This window comes from Columba livia, chromosome 23 (assembly GCF_036013475.1).
Source record: "Columba livia isolate bColLiv1 breed racing homer chromosome 23, bColLiv1.pat.W.v2, whole genome shotgun sequence".
Classification (NCBI taxonomy): Eukaryota; Metazoa; Chordata; class Aves; order Columbiformes; family Columbidae; genus Columba; species Columba livia.
Genome location: NC_088624.1, coordinates 6585520 through 6602402, shown reverse-complemented (window position 1 = coordinate 6602402; position 16883 = coordinate 6585520). Strand labels below are relative to the sequence as shown.

The following is a 16883-nucleotide window of genomic DNA, read 5'->3' as shown; positions in this document are numbered from 1 at the left end:
GTCCGGAGTCCCCAGTCGCGGGACAGTGAGCGGGGTTGGGCTCCAGTGACAAAGAAAAACACAAAGAGTGGAACTGGGAAAGTGATTAAAACAGGAAACCTGAAAGCCAGTTTAATTTTAATAACTTATTTTTACACTGCTAGAAGCACATGAAGTACGGGGGGCACGAACTCTGTTACTACACATATGTGCCTTATTACATAAGCACAGGAAACAAGGAAGTAGCATTCCTTCTATTTTTGATGTAATGATGAGCTAATCCATCTCCTGAGATGGCTTCCAGACCCGATTTAGTATCTACACCGTGTTGTACTGCAGATAAATCCCCCAGGTCAGCATTAATCGAAGACAATGTGCAGAATCAGCAACATGCAGGGAAGCACAAGATCCTGGATTCCTTAGAAGAGTCTGCTTCTAAACTTGTCTAAAAACGCTACAGAAATCGTAGCAGATAAACAACAGTAGCCACATTTTGTTCTATGGCATTTACATAATGTTGATCCACCTGTATTAACTTGTGCCCTTTCGGAACAGAACTGTAAACTCAGAGTGTTCAAAGACTTCTTTCTTTTGAATGGAATATGCTCATCTTTTCCTTTCATTCTATCTTCACAAATTATTTAGCAGGGAAAAAAACAGGTTAAAAGTTGCTGCTATCTAAACGATGTTGTCATAACTATACAGACTGAACCTGAGCATGCAGTGATTATTTTACAGGTGGACATATATCAGTTCAGCAATATTCGTTGAGTTTGATTGAATCACACGTCTCTTGTGATAAAGATCAAGGCTACATGATCCAGCTTCAGGTGCACTGACTCACACTCTGCTGGTGTGTTTTGTTGAGTTTGCCTGGACCACCATGAAGCAACAGGAAAAAATATCCACACACAACAAGTATAACATCAGCGATGCCTTTAATTGTTTTTAATGTATACATTATGTATACTCAAATACTTCCAACTAGTCACAGAGGTGGAGACAAACTCACATTCTTTGAAAAAGGTATTGGCTGACTTCTACCCATTTAATCTGAGAAATTCACTTTTCTTGGCAAAATACTTGAGAAAAACATCACTGTCATAATAAAGATTATTTCCACTACGTGTCACCTGACAAATCATTTCAATTCAAACATATTGAGTCACATTGCATATTTTACAGATTAGAAAAAAGCGGTTTAAAATAAATTTAATACGATGCATTAAAAATAAACTACTACCTAGTTGAACACACTCAGAAACCAACGAGTAAATGTCCAATGAGGTTTCCAGGTAAGAGTATCCTACAGATTTGAGGCGTGCTTTGGGACACTCAGCGCCTCCCTGTTCACCGTACGTTATATGAACTGCAGCAGTTGAGACCCTGGGATGTGTAACATGTAAAAGCCATGAACATTAAAATAATGTTTATAAATCACAAGCATGTTATTTGGCTCCTTTATTGACTGAAAGTGGCAGGAGTGAAGCATCCAAACGTGATTTGTCCCACATTCATTCTTCACCACTCTGCAGCTGTTCTAGCAGGAGCTTCACAGATGTTTTCCCCATTTAAGAGGAAGGAAGGAGAGGACAGGACAGCCTGGCAGCACACTGCCAGCAGGCTGCGGTTCTCCTCCCTGCTCAGCGCTGGCCTCAGCTTGCTGGCCAGGGGAAAAAGGAAGAGAAAAGAGAAAGGGGATTTACCAGCCCTCTCCAGAGTGGCTCAAACCATGCCTGGGTTCCTCCTAATCGAGGGCCCCAAACCCACCAGCCCCAGCCCCTGCCAGCAAGCGCTGCCCTCAGCTCCAGCAGCTCCTGCCTCCCCCCGGGCAGCAGCAAACCCCCAGCCCAGGGTAAGGAACCCTTGGGGCTCAGGAGACACCCAAAGTGGGGAGCAGCCTCCCACTCCACAGCCCCAGCAGCTCAACACCACTGGGGCTGCCCTGGCCAGCTGGGATGGGGCACACGGGGAGTCCCCAGAGTCGGGAACAGCCCTCACCTCAACTCCTCCAGGGCCTGAAACACTCCGTACACCAGGGAGTCCGCAGGCTCCTCCTTGATCCAGTCCTGCAAGTCACAGAGACACAGGCGCAGAGTTGTCAGTAGACATGGACACGGGACGGCCCTCCTGCCTCCCCCGGAACCGGCTCTGCTGCCAGGCCTGGGCAGACACTGCCCCGTCACCCCACGGGTCCCCAAAGGCACCGAGGGAGGGACCTTGCTCCACAGCCACCCTGCACCCCAGGCTGCACGCCCATCTGGGGAAAGTGCAGCCCAAAGCTCCCCCGTGTGACTGTCCCTGCTGCAGGCACTCACCAGCAGGGTCTGTGTCACCTCCTGCTTCGAGGACAGCTCAAAGCTGCCAGCATCACCCACAGTCTGGATGGCAGAGCTGACCTCAGTGACACTCTGCACCAGGGCGAGCTTGAGCTGCATCTCCTGAGGGCAAAGAGAGCAAAGCACCCCTTGAACTCTCTGCAGGGCTGAGAGGTGGAAGAAGAGTATCAGCAGGGGGACACACAGGGGTTTGCATCTGGATGTTGAGGACAAACCCTTCCTTGAGGGATCTTTAGAAAGAGTTTGTCCATCTTGGTACACCCCGGCCCCAAGGGGCTGGAATGAGGGCACCCAGGTGTCCCTGTCCCTGCACGGCTCGTGCTCCTACCCTCTCTGTGACTCTGGAGAGCTGCAGGATGGTGCCCATGATCTCCCTATCCACACGGGCGAGCAGCTGCTCCCTGGGGGCACGCAGAGCGATGCCGCTGTACACGCACATCAGAGCAGCACGAGTGGCCTGAGGTCTCTCTGTGCCCTGCGGCAGCTGTGCCTGTGACAACAGAGATGCCCCCAGACGTCAGCCCCGGTCCTGCCCCGCACCCTCACCAGCTCCTTCCTTCCCTGGGCACCTCCCGGCAGCTCCTCGAGCTGCGAGCTCCGGGGCCGGGAGCTCTTCCCGTCCTGCAGCCGGGGCTCTGGCACGGGATGGGGAGCAGGGAGCAGCCAGCATCGCACACACTGCTGGCGGATTTACCGCTGTCCTTCCCAACACAGATCAGGGGCCCCAATGCCGGGACATCCCCTCTGAAACACAGGTCTTGGGCAGCTCTTACAAGAGGGCTGATATAAACACAGCTGCCACAGTTTGGCTACAGAAGGTGTAGAAGTGGAAATAAGGTCAAAAAAAGGAAAGCCAAAGAGTGAAACCCTGGATCCTTTACCTTCCAGCCCGTGGAAGTCTCATAAAACCTGTCTCTGGTAAAAGCGGTCACTGTGTCCAAGACCAGGTTGAAGTGGGTCTCAGCAGCATGGGACACCACAGAAATCATCCCCTGCAACCACAGGGAAATGGGGAGTGGGCTCCAGCCCGAGCACTCAGCCATGGCCAGTGACAACGGCCAGGCAGGACGCTGCAATAAGGGGGAAACAGCAGCGATGGGCACATCAGGGAGGTCTGGAGCAGGGCCAGGAGCAGCTCTCCCTCTGCCCCAGCAACAGGCAGAGGATGCTCAGGACATGAGCATCACCTCACCTGGGTCTCAGAGAGCTCCGCAGAGTCTGTGTCCTGGAGGAACCTCAGCACCTGCCCTTGGACGTGGCTGAGGTCCCGACAACCTGCCAGCGCTGTCCCGAGAGCCTTGTAGAGGAAAAGCTGAACGAGAAGAGGCTGAGCCCGAGATGCGGTCACAGCCCGACCTGTCAGGAGAGGGCTGGCCCCAGACTGACCCGACTCCCCCAGGAGCAGGCGGGACTGCCCGCAGTGCCAGGCCGGGGCAGCACGGGGGGAAGCGCCGTTTGGGGGTGAAGCAGTGAAAACTGCCTGCGTGGGCAGAGTCCCGGTGTGGGGCAGGAGACAAACCTTCTGCCAGGAGCCGGGGGCAGAGCTGCCCAGCTGCCGGCTCAGCTGCTGGCTCAGGCCCACGCTCCAGGTCTCATCCTCAATGAGCTTCAGGGATGCTCGCAAGAACTGGGGGGAAGAGGAGAGGAAGCGGGTGTCCCCCTGCCCTTGGCCAGGGCCCTTCCCACACCCCTGTGTCCTGGGATGCTGCTGGGGAGAGCTGCTGGAATGGCAGTGTCTCCCCTGCCAAGCCCAGCCCTCTTTTCACCAGCTCTCCACAACTCTGTCTGCTCCCTCTTCTCCCCGTCCGTTTGTGACACCCCGAGGATGCTGTACCTTAAGCACATGCTGCTCCCACTCTGCAGAGTCCAGGGAGCTCTCGGCTCTTCCTAGAAAGCAAGAGGAAGCAAAAGCTCTGCTGCTGCTCAAGCTCACACCAAAGAAGAGCCCGGTGGTCTCCTCTGCGGTCAGACCTCCCAGAAATCCCAGGCCATCAGGCTGGAAAGGGCCCACAAGCGCCTGTGCCAAAGCCCTTGCAAGGCCACAGACACAGGAGGGAGCCCAGGGGTGTTTGTCAGAGCCACTGCATTCATGATGGGGAAGGTCGCACTGACCGTGGCTGATCCCCACTGTGTGACTGCTGGGAAGCTGCCCTTCCCTCCTCTCCAGCCTCTCCTCCCACCCACACTTTACCTGCCAGGTGCTGCAGCAGGAGGGGGATCTCGGTGGCCCACGCTGTCCCCAAGGCCCCGCAGATCCAGCCCTGCAGGGCCTGCAGCAGCTGCAAGGCAGCGACTGCGCGGCCGCTGCTGGTGTGAGGAGCCGCCGCCAGCACCTGGGCGAGGGCAGCAGAGACGGGTCACCCCTGCCACCAGAGCCACCCCCGCCAGCCCCGAGACAGGACTGGGATCCCCGCGGGGCTCGGGCAGGCTCGGGAGTGCTGCCAGAAAAGCTCTTTCTTTCCCCAGGGCCCCGCTACTCACCAGCGTTCGAGCCAGCAGCGCCTGGGGAGCCGGCAGCCGGGCTGCGGGGAGGGGGAAAGGCTGGTGAGATGAAGAGGCCCCGCCGTGGCCTGACCCTCGTACCTCCTGTGGCCCACACAGGGCTGAGAGCAGCTGCACGGCCACAGTGCTGGCCCGGGGGCTCCCCAGGCTGCCCCGCATGGGGTGAAGGCAGATCCAGCATGGCCAGGAAGGAGCCCCCGGCTCCCCAGGAGCCAGAGCCTGACTCTGCCCTTTGCTTTTCCTGGGCTCCTGCTCAGGGTTCGTGGGGCACAGGGAGACACAGACTGGCCTGAGCCCCTTCCAAACCCAGCAGCACTCCCTGGGGCTCCTACCTTGCTCCGGCAAGTCCACAGCATCGGGCTCCTCCTCTTCCTCACATCCCGCTCTCTCCCATCTCTCCAGCAGGGCTCGCACGCCGCGGGACAGCGGGATCAGCATGCCGCTGTACTGGGCTGGCACCACGTACTGCAGCAGCCTGGGCCACAGGAGCTGCAGAGAAGAACCGGGCAATCCAGCACATCAGCATTTCCACTCAGTTCCAAGATGTAAAGGATGGTCTGCATTTCCCTGAGCCTCGTGTGCTTCAGCACACGTGAGGGGAGAGGTTCAGGCCATGAGGAAGAGCAATTAAAAACACTCTGAAGGCAAGAAGTGGCCACAGCAGCAGGACAGAGGGCAACTTACTTGGGACATCCCTCTCCGAGTGACATCCAGCGAGCCCAGGATGTCCACGCACAGGGACTGAAGAGCTCTGTCCTCCTGGGGCTCCCAGGCAAAAAGGCCTCCTGCCGCCTGTAAGACAGAGTTGGCAAAACCCCGGTTCCTCTCAGCTCCCGACCGACCAGGCTCAGGCACGGCCCCACCACCGCTGCTGTGCCAGCATCCCGGGAGCAGCCACCTCCCGAAGGAGAATCCAGAAGCCCTTTCCTTTGCCCTGCTCCCAAAACAGCCTCCTGGAGCCCTGGAGGAGAGTGGCACACACACATCTCCCAGCCAGCCAGATGCTCCAGCCAGAGAGGGAAGATCCTTGGCAAGCCAGCAGGAGGCTGGGCCATCCCTGGCCTTCATGTCCTGGGTGCCCGGCTGGAAACACTCACCCAAGGGGCTGCCACACAGCCTGTCCCCTTGCCAGAAGGGATGTGGGCCCCAGGCTGCTATGGGATGGGCAGGGCATGCTTTGGAGAGCCAGGGCACGAAAACACCACAGAAAGCTCCTCTAGCCAGGCCCACCTGTGTGCACGGGCTGAGCTGGGCTGATGGCCCATCAGCATTTCGGGACGGATGGTGTCGTGTCCCCACAAGTCTGTCCCTCCCTTCACAAGGCAGCTTTGCTGGAGGTGTGTGTGGGCACAGCTCAGCGCGAGGGGCATGCAGGCAGCCCTAGGTGGCGTGTCCAGGTGCAAACCCACGTCACCCCGACATCTCCACCACCATGGCACAGCCCTGTGGAGGCTGCTGCGATGGCCGAGCTGGCGCCAATGGCCCTGCCGCGTGGAGCTCTCCATGGGCAAGGGCGCCTGCAGGAGCTCTCAGCACGGCCCCGGCACCAGCCGAAGCCCCGGTGTCCTGCCCTGTCCTTACCAGTCTGCCCGAGCTCCGGCTGTACTCGCTGAAGATGTGCCCCACCACATCCCGTGGCCAGCAGCTCTGGGAGCCGGAGCTGAGCAATTCCCAGATGAACTCCAGAACTGCCCTCCGCACCTGCCGGGGAGAGCGTGGTTATCAACCCCTGTTCCAAACCACAGGGAAGCCGCCTGCGCTTGGGGAAGCCTTTGTGGCTCACGGGGAGGTGACGAGGGCACGGCAGAAGCTTCTGCTGCTGCCATGGCCTGGTCAGGCTGTCCTGAGGGAAAGGGTTTCTCTGCCCTCCCTGGCAGCACTGTCTCTTCCCAAACCAGCTCACCTGGGCGCTGGGGTCGTTGCACACCAGCTGCACAGCTGCCACCACCTGGGGCAGCTTCTTCCTTGCTACAGGAGCTGGAAGAGACACAGAGAGGTGTGCTGAGGCAGAGCCCTGATGGCAGAAGGATCCCTTGAAGCTTCCAAGCTTCACATACACTGGTGGGACAGAGAAGCAGGGCCTGACTCTGAATTCACAGCAGGCAGGGGTGTGCACAGAGTGACTCTCTTTCTAGAGGCATGGCTGTTTTATAGGCACCGAAAGCTCTGGTAACACAGAGAATGAGAGAAATGGCACTGGTAGGAGCATCTCCTCTGCAAACCATCCACTCGTGTCACTGAGCCTGGAGCATCGTCCCTGCTGTGCCCCCATTTCTAACTGCTGGGAACAGCTTGAGCATCATCACAGGGTGTCAGCTCGGCTGGGGGACCCGCTCTTTGCAGCTCCTCTCGGGTGCAGCTGCACCACTTCCAGCCCATTCCAGCATTCAGCCCAGCAGCTCCAGCCCCTGCCATGTGTCCCCAGCCCTGGCACTGACCGTCAGAGCGGGCCAGCTCTCCCAGCAGGCTCAGGGTTGCCACACGCTGGGCCTCGCTCCCGTGCCTCAGCTGGGACCGCAGAACAGCTGCGGGGCAGGTTCGGGCTGCAGGGAAGAAATCGCATTCTGCATTAGCAGGCGGCTGCCCCTGGCTGCCGAGGACAGGCACAGAGCTGCCACGGCACAGTGACATCGCCCCGTCCCCTCTCCTTACCCTGCAGCGTCATGGGGCGGGATGGCTTCGCCTTATGGGCTGGCCCAGGCTCCTCAGTCACATCAGGGACCTGTGGGAACAAGGGTCGTTTGAGAGAAATGTGCATCGGCCTTGAGAGGGACTGAAAAGATTTGGTGCTCTCTGCCTTCCTCCCCTCCCTTGCTCTTCCTGAGGCTTGGCCGAGAGGGAAATCGCTGTGGGAACCAGGCTGCCCCCCAGCCCCTTCCAAGCACAGAACTACAGAATGTCCCGAGCTGGAAGGAACCCACAAGGATCTTGAGTCCAATTCCTGTCCCTGCACAGGACACCCCACAGTTCACACCGTGGGTCTGAGGACGTTGTCCAGTCTCTTCTTGAACACTGTCAGGTTGGGGCCGTGACACCTCCTTGGGGAGCCTCTTCCAGTGTCCAGCACCTCTGGGTCAAGAACCTTTTCCCCATGTCCAACTGACCCTCCCCAGCACATCTTCTGCCATTCCCTGGGATCCCAGCATTGCTCTTCCTGCAGCCTTAAGGCACCTCTGTGGCACCTGGCTCACACCCTGGCGTGCTGGTCTGCAGGTGGTCCTGGCGGAGGGACACCCTGCCCTGCCCCGCAGGCTCCCCTTACCTGGTGGTGCCCAGCGGTGTGGGGGGCGAGAGCTGAGCCCCGTGGGGTTGGGGTCTGACCTCCCCCCAGCATCTGCAGTACGTGGCCGAGGTTCTACAAGAGAACGGGGAGGGGAGGAAGAGGAGGTTAAAGCCACCGCAATGCCCTGGGGAAAGGAGAAGCCTAGCAGGGCTGGGATGAGGGGAGCCCCTGATGTCAGCTCCCAGGGACATCCCCAAACCCTCCCACCCGGGGTCCTTGTTTGCCCCCTCAGAGCAGCACCAGAGGGTCTCTGCCCTCTGCACAGGGACACTGCTGACAACTCCAATTTGTAGAATCATAGAATCATTTTGGTTGGAAAAGACCCTCAGGATCACTGAGTCCAATGTTACCCCATCCCTGGCACTACCCCATGTCCCTGAGAACCTCATCTCCATCTGTTCAACCCCTCCAGGGATGGTGACTCCACCACTGCCCTAGGAAGCCTGTTCCAATGCCCCACAGCCCTTTCCAGGAAGAAATGTCTCCTCCTGGCACTTCCCACTTGGACCTTGTCCCGCACTGGATGGCACTGGACGTTACGGCAAAGCTCTGCCCATGCACAGGGCCTCAGGGAGGTGCCAGTGCCCTGCTTCCCAAGAAGATGAACGCCAGGGACTCTTGGTTCCCCCCATTGCTCTTTTCTTGCCTAAAGAGCCCAGGAAGCCTCAGGCCTCCTCTGCTCTCCCTGCTCCTTCTCTAAGAGCTTCCCAGTTCCCCTGGCACCCCACAGCTCCCCAGCATCGTCCCTGCGCGAGTCCTCACCTTGGTGACCCGGGAGGTGTCCTGGACCCGCTGGTGCTGGCGCAGGAGCCGGAGGAGCTGCTCCCGGGCACGCTGGCAGTGCCGCTCCTCACACACAAGGACACCAACCATGGCAGCCACCGCACCCAGGACAGCCCGATTATCCTGGGGAGGGAAGGGAGAGGCTCCGCTTGGGCGGCTGAAGCTCTGCCTGGTGCTCAGCACGCCCTGGACACCAGTCTGCCCTTCCCACTGGGAGGGGTTCCCTTTCCCTTCTGCCCCATGGGAGAGGGACTCCAGAGCAGAGCCAGCGTTTCCCCAGGCTGGTAGCCCAGCCCCTCCTGCAGAAAGGCCACAGGACTCGGCTGCTTCTCTCCAGGGAGGCCCCAGCCCCAGGCACAGTGCCAGCAGGCTCCCCGCTCGGGGGCTTTCCCCCCAGACCCCTTCCCTTCCCCGCTTCCCTCTGCTTGACCCCAAGGGGCACAGACGGACCCACTGACATGGACACCCCCGCTGTGGCCCCAGCTGTGGCAAGCAGCACTTCTCACCTGTTCCTCCTTGCAGCCCAGCCAATTTACCACTGCGTGATGGAAGAGCGGGTAAAGGTCTCCACAGAGCTGTGCTGCCCTGCTCTGAGGAAAGGGGTGTCGTTTCTGGCTGCACAAGTACATGGTGATGCCCTTGGACCATCGCTCCAGAACTGCACCAGGAAAGAGAAAAGACAAGGGAGCACATGGGAGTCTGTAGCAGGGAAAGGTCCTTGTACCCTTGTCCAAGCCTGCTTTACATACAGCCCCAGGCTCAGCAGGGCCCAGTCCAGGACCAGATCTGGATACGAGGACAAGCTGTGCTCTGGAGATGTCTGGATTCTAAGACCCCACTGATTCTCTCCTCCCCACTGCACCTCTTCCTCCTCAGTGGTCCCTTTGCCTCCAGCATTTGCCACCACAGCCCCTTCACTTCTTACATACTCCGCTTTCAGTGCAGGGACTTCAAACCTCAGGGGAGAGAAGGGGAATCACAAAACCACAGACTGGCTGGGTTTCAGGACCTCTGTAGATCCCCAGCCCCACCTGCTCGTGCAGGGTCATGGAGCAGATCACACAGGTGGGTCCAGGCAGGTTTGAATGTCTCAGAGCAGGAGACTCCACACCCGCTCTGGGCAGCCTGGGCCAGGCTCTGGCACCTCCCAGCAGACAAGTTTCTCCTCACATTCAGATGGACCCTCCTGTGTTTCAGTCTGTGCCCGTTGCCCCTCACCCTGGCGTTGGGCACCACTGAACAGAGTCTGGTCCATCCTCTGACACCCACCCTTCAGATATTTACCAGAATAAATAAGGTCCCTCTCAGCCTCCTCCAGGCTGAATAGCCCCAGCTCTCTCAGCCTTTCCTCAGAAGAAAGATGCTCCAGACCCCTCAGCATCTTCGTAGCTCCTCTTTGTAAGGAACAGAAGCCATGGGAAGGGACCCCGGAGTTCCTGACGTGTCCTGCCCCAGAAAACTCCCAGGCTTCCCCCGCTCCTCCGCACACTCAGCAGTTCGGGGTCCCGGGGCGGGCTGACACCCACCACCTCTCCTCTAGGATCACATGGAGCCACCAAAGGCCACCCCAGCCCCTGCGCGGGCCCTGGCCGAGCTGACACTCACCCCCGCAGATGATGCGCAGGGTCCGGCCGCTCCCTGCCCGGCTCAGCGTCCTGCGCAGGGCCAGCAGCGTCGCTCCCGCGAAGGGGACACAGCGCAGGGCTGCAGAGGAGGGACAGAGGGACCCAGAGGGTCAGAGACACACAGGGGACACCAGGGTCCATCTCTCGCAAGGCTGGAGCTGCTGGGCCGTATAGGACACACCAGAGGGCGTGGGGAGGGTGGCCTTCCCGAGGGGCACACGGGGAAGCCCTGTGGGGCAATAGGGGGGACAGTGGGGGACAGAGACCCTGCGGGTTTGTCTCCAGTGGGTTCCTACTGTGCGAGCACCAGGACTGGGCTGGTGAGGCAGAGCTGCTGGCCGGTCCTGGCACCAAGCGAGGAGGCGCGGAAACTCCAGAGTCCCCCCCAGTTCAAGACAGGGCATTTAGGGAGGGGGGATCCCTTCCACCTGTTATCACAGACCCCTGCCAAAACCAGGAGGCTGCATGTGCCGTACCATAGCTGCCAGCCATCTTGCCCAAGGTGACGAGCACAGCCTCATCAGGGACCTTCCCCACCACCTTCAGGTGGCTCTGCAGCTCAGCCATGACGAAGTAAAAGTGGGTGCGGGCCAGAGCCACCAAGAAGTCACTGGCGGCCATCCTCACATCATCCATCACACCCTGAAAAAGCGCCACATAGAATTACAGAATCATTTTGGTTGGAAAAGCCCCTCAAGATCATCGTAGTCCAACTGTTAACCCGACCGTGGCACTAACCCATGTCCTGAGAACCTCATGTCCATCTGTCCAGCCCTCCAGGGATGTTGACTCCAGCACTGCCCTGGGCAGCCTGTTCCAATGCCCCACAGCCCTTTGGGGAAGAAATTGTTCCCCAGATCCAACCTCAACCTCCCCTGGGCAAACTGAGGCCGTTTCCTCTCTCCTGGCGCTTGTTCCTGGGGAGCAGAGCCCGACCCCCCTGGCTCCAAGCTCCTCTCAGGCAGTTCAGAGATCAGAAGGTCTCCCGTCAGCTCCTGTTCTCCAGCTGAACCCCCCAGGTCCCTCAGCTGCTCCCATCACCCTTGTGCTCCAGCCCCTCACCAGCTCCCTTCCCTTCTCTCCACTCGCTCCAGCACCTCAAGGGATGTCCCGTAGCGATGGGCCCAAAACTGATCCCAGGATTCGAGGTATAACACAGTATTCAAGAAGTAACGTTGAGCCTGACGCCAGCTCTTGCTCAGTTAGAAACAAGCCCAAGTCCACTTCTCTGCACAGCTCTGTGTCCCCTCTTCAAATTCTGTCATGAAGAGTCCCCAGAGCTTCTCTCTGAGGACCTTCTTGGGTCTGAACAACCGAGGAACATCTCTGTATCTCCCCAGAACCCAGGGATTGAGGCACGCTGCTTTGCTGGCCCTGTCGGAGAACAAGCTCACCTGGGCTGCTCGCAGGTCACCCGAGGCCTCTGCTATGAGGCGGTTCACAACACCACCGGGCAAGCAGCCATCCTCTCCCTGCAAGGCATGCTCCAGCTCCCGGTATGTGTCCACCCGGTTGCCCTGGGGACAGACCACAAAGGGCAGTGATGGGACTTGTTTACCCTTGTTCCCAGAGAGCCACCAGAGAGACCCACTGTCCTCCAAACCATCTGTGGGACACGGGCATGAGGTACAAGCTGCAGGCATCGCGTCAGGAGAGCCACGGGCAACGGCAAGATCTTCCGCGGCAGCTCTGAGACAAGCAGACAAGCCAGAGGGGGACACGGACCCCACCAGGGGAAGAGGCCGTGGGGGTCACTCCTGAGGACGGGGAAGGTGGCAGTCACAGGGAAGGTGCCAGGTGGGCAAGGCGAAGGCGTGGGGACCAGTCCCTGCACTGAGGGGGAGAAGCCATGAGCACCCTGCACCCGGTGTCGCTCCTCGCACAGGCAGGAGCCCCGGGCTGCTGGGACAGCTCCAAACCAAAGCTCAGGAGGGGCCTTGGGTACCTGGGGAAAGGCACTGGGGAGAAGCTGGGGCTGATGGCAGAGGCCATGCCCTGCCCAGGAGAAAGCCGAGAGCTCCTGGGGACAGGAGGGAGGCAGCAGCGACATTAGTCCCATCTGAGCAGCAGGATCAGTGCTTGGGGACACAGCTTGCAGGGCAGAGATGCCATCAGACAAGATCCCTCTCTGCCATGGCCCCAGAGAAGCCCGGGGCATGGAGGGGAGCCCTCACCCCCCGCCTCACCTCATGGTCTTGCAGCTGTTTCAGCCCAGATGTCCCAATGGCCACAAAGGTGTCGACAGCCTCAGGGACAGTCCCCGTCACCCCGTCTCTGCCCTCAGGACTGGAGGCTCTGGACGGGGGACACACACATGGACAGAGAGCTGGAAGGAAAGAAGGAACTGGTATTGCTGGCCGCAGAGCTTCCAGCAGGGGGGTGAAGGTCTCTCAGCCTCCCCAGCACCACCAGCCTGTGCTGGGCTGGGCTGGCAGGAGCAGTCGGTGGGATGAGAGGAGGGAGTGTGCCCCTCGCTGCAGCACTGGGCAGACCCCCTGGGGACTGGGCCCAGTCGGGGGTCCCCAGTGCCAGGACAGCAGCGACATGCTGGAGGGAGCCCAGCGTGGGGCTGAGCTGGGCAGGGATGGACACGGGGCTCTGCCAGGGGGCCGGGAGGGCTGGGGCTGCGCAGCACCACAAGAGCTGCTGGGCCAGGCTGTCTCGGAGCCATCCCAGGCTGCTCGATGGAGGGCAGGGACAGGACGGAGCCCTCAGGGAGGTGCTGGCAGCAGGACGGGAGGGGAGGTGACGGGGACACGGCCCCCAGCACCTGGAGGGACAGACGCTGCCTCGGCCTCCCGCCAGCCCCTCACCTCGGAGCGCCCTCATCCTCCTCGTGGCTGCAGATCACCCAGATCAACGCTCTCCTCTTAACAGGTTCTCCTCCCTCAAACTCCACAAGAAACCAAGGCAACAGCAGCCCCAGGAGGAGGAGATAGAACCCAGACGTTGTGACCTCACCGCAGGGCACGGTGCCTGGCCCAGGGCTGCGGTGGCACAGGGACATGTGCTGGGGACACACTGTGGGGCAGGGATCAGACAGGACCAGAGCAGGAGGAGTCTCTGGTAGATCCCAGATGCAGCAGTTTTCTCCAAAAGGGAAAAATCATGTCAGGTGGCTTCACTGGAGGAGTCTGGGGCTTCCACCTGGGGCCTCAGCTTCCTATAGGAAGTGAGGTGACTGTGCGAGTACCTGGGAGGAGTCTTGGGTGGATCCTGCAGGACAGTTTCCACTCAGAAAGAAAAATCACCTCGGGTACATTCATTGGAAGAGTCTGAGGCTGCCACCCAGCATCTTCTGTCCCTAAAGCAGAGGTCAAAATACTCCAGCAGGTTCCTGGGAGGAGGTTTGGGTTCTTCCCAGAGAAGCGAGCTTCTAGCATGAGAAAAGTCATCTTGGGTAGCTGCCTTGGAGGAGTCTGGGGCAGCCAGCTGGGATCTCAGACAGTGAAAGCAGAGCTCAAACAGCTGCAGCAGAGTCTGGGAAGAGTCTCGGTGCGTTCTAGAGGTCAAAGCTTCCTGCAGAAGAAAAAAGTCTTCTCCGGTAGCTTCTGTGGAAGAGTCTGGGGCTGGTACCAGGATCTTGGGGCACTGTCAGAGGAGCTCTTGAGAATCCAGGAGATGCCTGGGTGGAGACTTGGGTGGATCCTGCAGGAGAGAGATTCCTACAAATAACAAAAACCATCCCAGGCAGCTTCCTTGGAGGAGTCTGAGGCTGCTGCCCTGCATCTCAGATGCCTAAAGCATCTACCAGCACACAGGCACACAAGACAGGGATCAGGGTGTCAGCATGATTTTAGCAACTGGACTAATAATTCTGATCCGAGACAAAAATCCATAAACCAATGAGTAACTCTGAATGTTATTTATTCTGTAGAAAAGATCAACTCACAAGCTTTCCTCAAAGACTTTCACCTTTTCACAGCCCTCTGGCGGCTCACGCTTGAACTTGTAGCTGTTGTTGGGTTTTGGTGAGGCAGCATATTTTGGCAAGGGAGAATTATTCCCATTCTCTGCAGGAAGAGAGCATCTCATTCCTCCAGTGTGCCACACTATTAAAAAACACAATAGCTATCTTTACATGTCCCCCAAATTGAAACCCACATCATTACCAATGCTATAAAATTAAGGAACGTTTTCAGTCACCTTGAAGTTTTCATTTGCAAACAGGTTTTCTTATCTCAATCCCTTTCCTCCTTTCCTTTTCTCCTCATAGCATTTTCCAGGCTCCTCTGCAATCTCTGTCCATTCCTGGCCACTTCCTGTTTGTAACCGCAAACCTGAATCTGCGCTCCTGTGCCATCACCACCTGGGCAAGGAAAACAGACAGAAATCATATTCTTAAAAACAGAAAAAGCTTACGTGGAATCATGAAATTCTCCCAGTGTATCTCAGAAGATTTCTGGTGACAAAGCATGATTTGAAAAAGACAGTTAAACTTTTATGGGTGCATGCATGAAATGCTGGAAAGCTGCCCATTTTGCCTGAAATAAAAACAATACCTGACACAAGCAACAGGACTGGCCTATTTCTGCTGTTCCACCTGTCGCTGTGCACTCTCGATTCTTCAACTTGTTCACGGTACTTGAAGAATCTATTATTTAAAACCAAAAACTTGTCTGGGAAGCACATTCCTCAGTCATATCTATGCAGCTCCAATTACAGAGCACCACAGATGTGTGCACACGGAGTCTTTGGAACAATCCAGAAAAAAAAAGATCACTTACAAAGAAAAAAGCATTGTACCATTTCTGCATGGATGTGGGAAACAAAGTCCCTCTTTTACTACATGGTCATGCACGTAGCAACGGGTTAAAGTAAAGCACTCTTAAGCTTTTAGAGTAACACAGTACCTTTATCTCTGGAATCAACAAGAAGATCATCTGTAGAACACGGACTTTCTTCACTGCCTTTGTTCCAGATGGTAAGAAACGAGGCTGGAGATCCTGGCTGGGAGCGGCTGCTGCTGTTACTGCTCCTGTCTGCTCTGCCGGGCGTTCGGGTACCAATGCTGTGGGTACCAATGCTGTGGGTACCAATGCTGTGGGTACTTGTTGGAACGATAAAGGACTCAGCATTCCAATTCAATGTGAATCACGCAAAGCCATTTATTACAGAAACAAGCCTCCTTATATATGCAACTATTCTCTGATTACGCATCCACACTCCAAGCAGGCATTCGCTAATTGGATATCATCTATGTTCACGAGGTGTCCACACGCTGAAGTCTCACTGCTGATAGGTCCATTGATTTACACCACGTTGGGGCCTGGTTATTTCGGAGCTGCTTCTCTCCCACGGCAGGTTGTGTTCCCAGCCTTGAAATTCCTGGCTGGTTCAATAACAAATCTCCATCTAACAGCAACCCCTCCACAGGTACTGATGCTGTGGGTACCAATGCTGTGGGTACTGATGCTGTGGGTACTGATGCTGTGGGTACGGCTGCTACACTGAGAGAACGGAGGCGCTCGGTGCCCAGCTGGAGTATCTCGAGGCTGTTAAAATAACAGGGGTCACATGGCTGCTCTCGTCTAGTTTGCAATTTCTTTAAATCCAGTAATGCTGAGGGTTTTTTTGAGTTTCACAAAATGTGTTGAAGTGGAAATTTTTATCCATTACACAAGATTCCAACATAAAATAAGTCAGGTTTGGAAAATAAGGACAACGGTTTCCAGGATTTCACGGATCACAGGCTTGCTCGGCGGGAAGGGACCCTCCTGAGCTCGGCTGGTCCAAGCCCGGGCTCAGGCCGAGCCTGTCCTGTCCTGAGAGCCCGTCCTGGCTGCGTCAGGGTTCAACATCTGCACAGACAGCGATTCCACAGCCTCTCTGGGCAACTTGCTCCGGTTTTGAGCAGCCTCACACAATTAAAAAAAATAGATTTAAAAAGTGTTTTTCTTGCGTTCGCATTGTTTTTAAGTTTATGCCCATTTGTTCTTGCCCTATCATGGCACCCCAAGAGTCCAGCTCCCTCCTGTTCATTCTGCACATCAGATATTGACACACATTGATAAGATCCCCCTGAGCTTTCTCTTCTCAAGGCTGAACAGTCCCAGCTCCCTCAGCCTCTCTTCATAGGAAAGATGCTCCAGGCCCTTAATCATCTTTGTGGCCTGTATTTCTGATACTTCATTACTCAATTTACCTCCAAAAATACCTAACAAGAAAATTAAAGTTAAAAATTGGCAAGTTGTGCTTCAACTGGGATGGGGCAGTTCAGCATGGGCAAAGGGAAGAAAAAGTTCCAACAGGACGTCCCAAAACAGACCTTTTGTCTTTTCCCGTTTTACTGACATGTCCTAATTTATCGGAAAATAGATTACATCACATTAATCACAGAGGAAAAGGTTCAGGTTCAAGATTTACCTCTTT

At 56.9% G+C, this 16883-nt stretch overlaps 1 protein-coding gene across 1 annotated transcript; it reads right to left on the bottom strand.

Annotated features, from left to right (window-relative positions):
• Positions 1-919: 919 nt before the first annotated feature.
• On the bottom strand, positions 920-14220 carry LOC135576119 (maestro heat-like repeat-containing protein family member 2B). Its single transcript, XM_065039488.1, has 22 exons — positions 13325-14220; positions 12698-12837; positions 11906-12028; positions 10988-11153; positions 10492-10590; positions 9393-9544; positions 8866-9009; positions 7473-7767; positions 7259-7363; positions 6724-6797; positions 6402-6521; positions 5505-5612; positions 4800-5309; positions 4510-4651; positions 4153-4205; positions 3838-3945; positions 3511-3630; positions 3200-3310; positions 2647-2808; positions 2298-2594; positions 1981-2048; positions 920-1642 (listed from the first exon to the last, which is right to left on the bottom strand). The coding sequence occupies exons 1-22, from the start codon at positions 13338-13340 to the stop codon at positions 1501-1503; spliced, it is 3255 nt and encodes a 1084-aa protein (XP_064895560.1). The 5' UTR covers positions 13341-14220; the 3' UTR covers positions 920-1500.
• Between the last annotated feature and the right edge of the window lie 2663 nt (positions 14221-16883).

Coding starts and splice junctions, on each gene's coding strand:
- LOC135576119 (XM_065039488.1), bottom strand. Junction 6,798..7,258: donor AGAGCTGGCCCGCTCTGACG/GTCAGTGCCAGG, acceptor TGTCTCTTCCAG/CTCCTGTAGCAAGGAAGAAG. Junction 5,613..6,401: donor GCCGGAGCTCGGGCAGACTG/GTAAGGACAGGG, acceptor TCTGTCTTACAG/GCGGCAGGAGGCCTTTTTGC.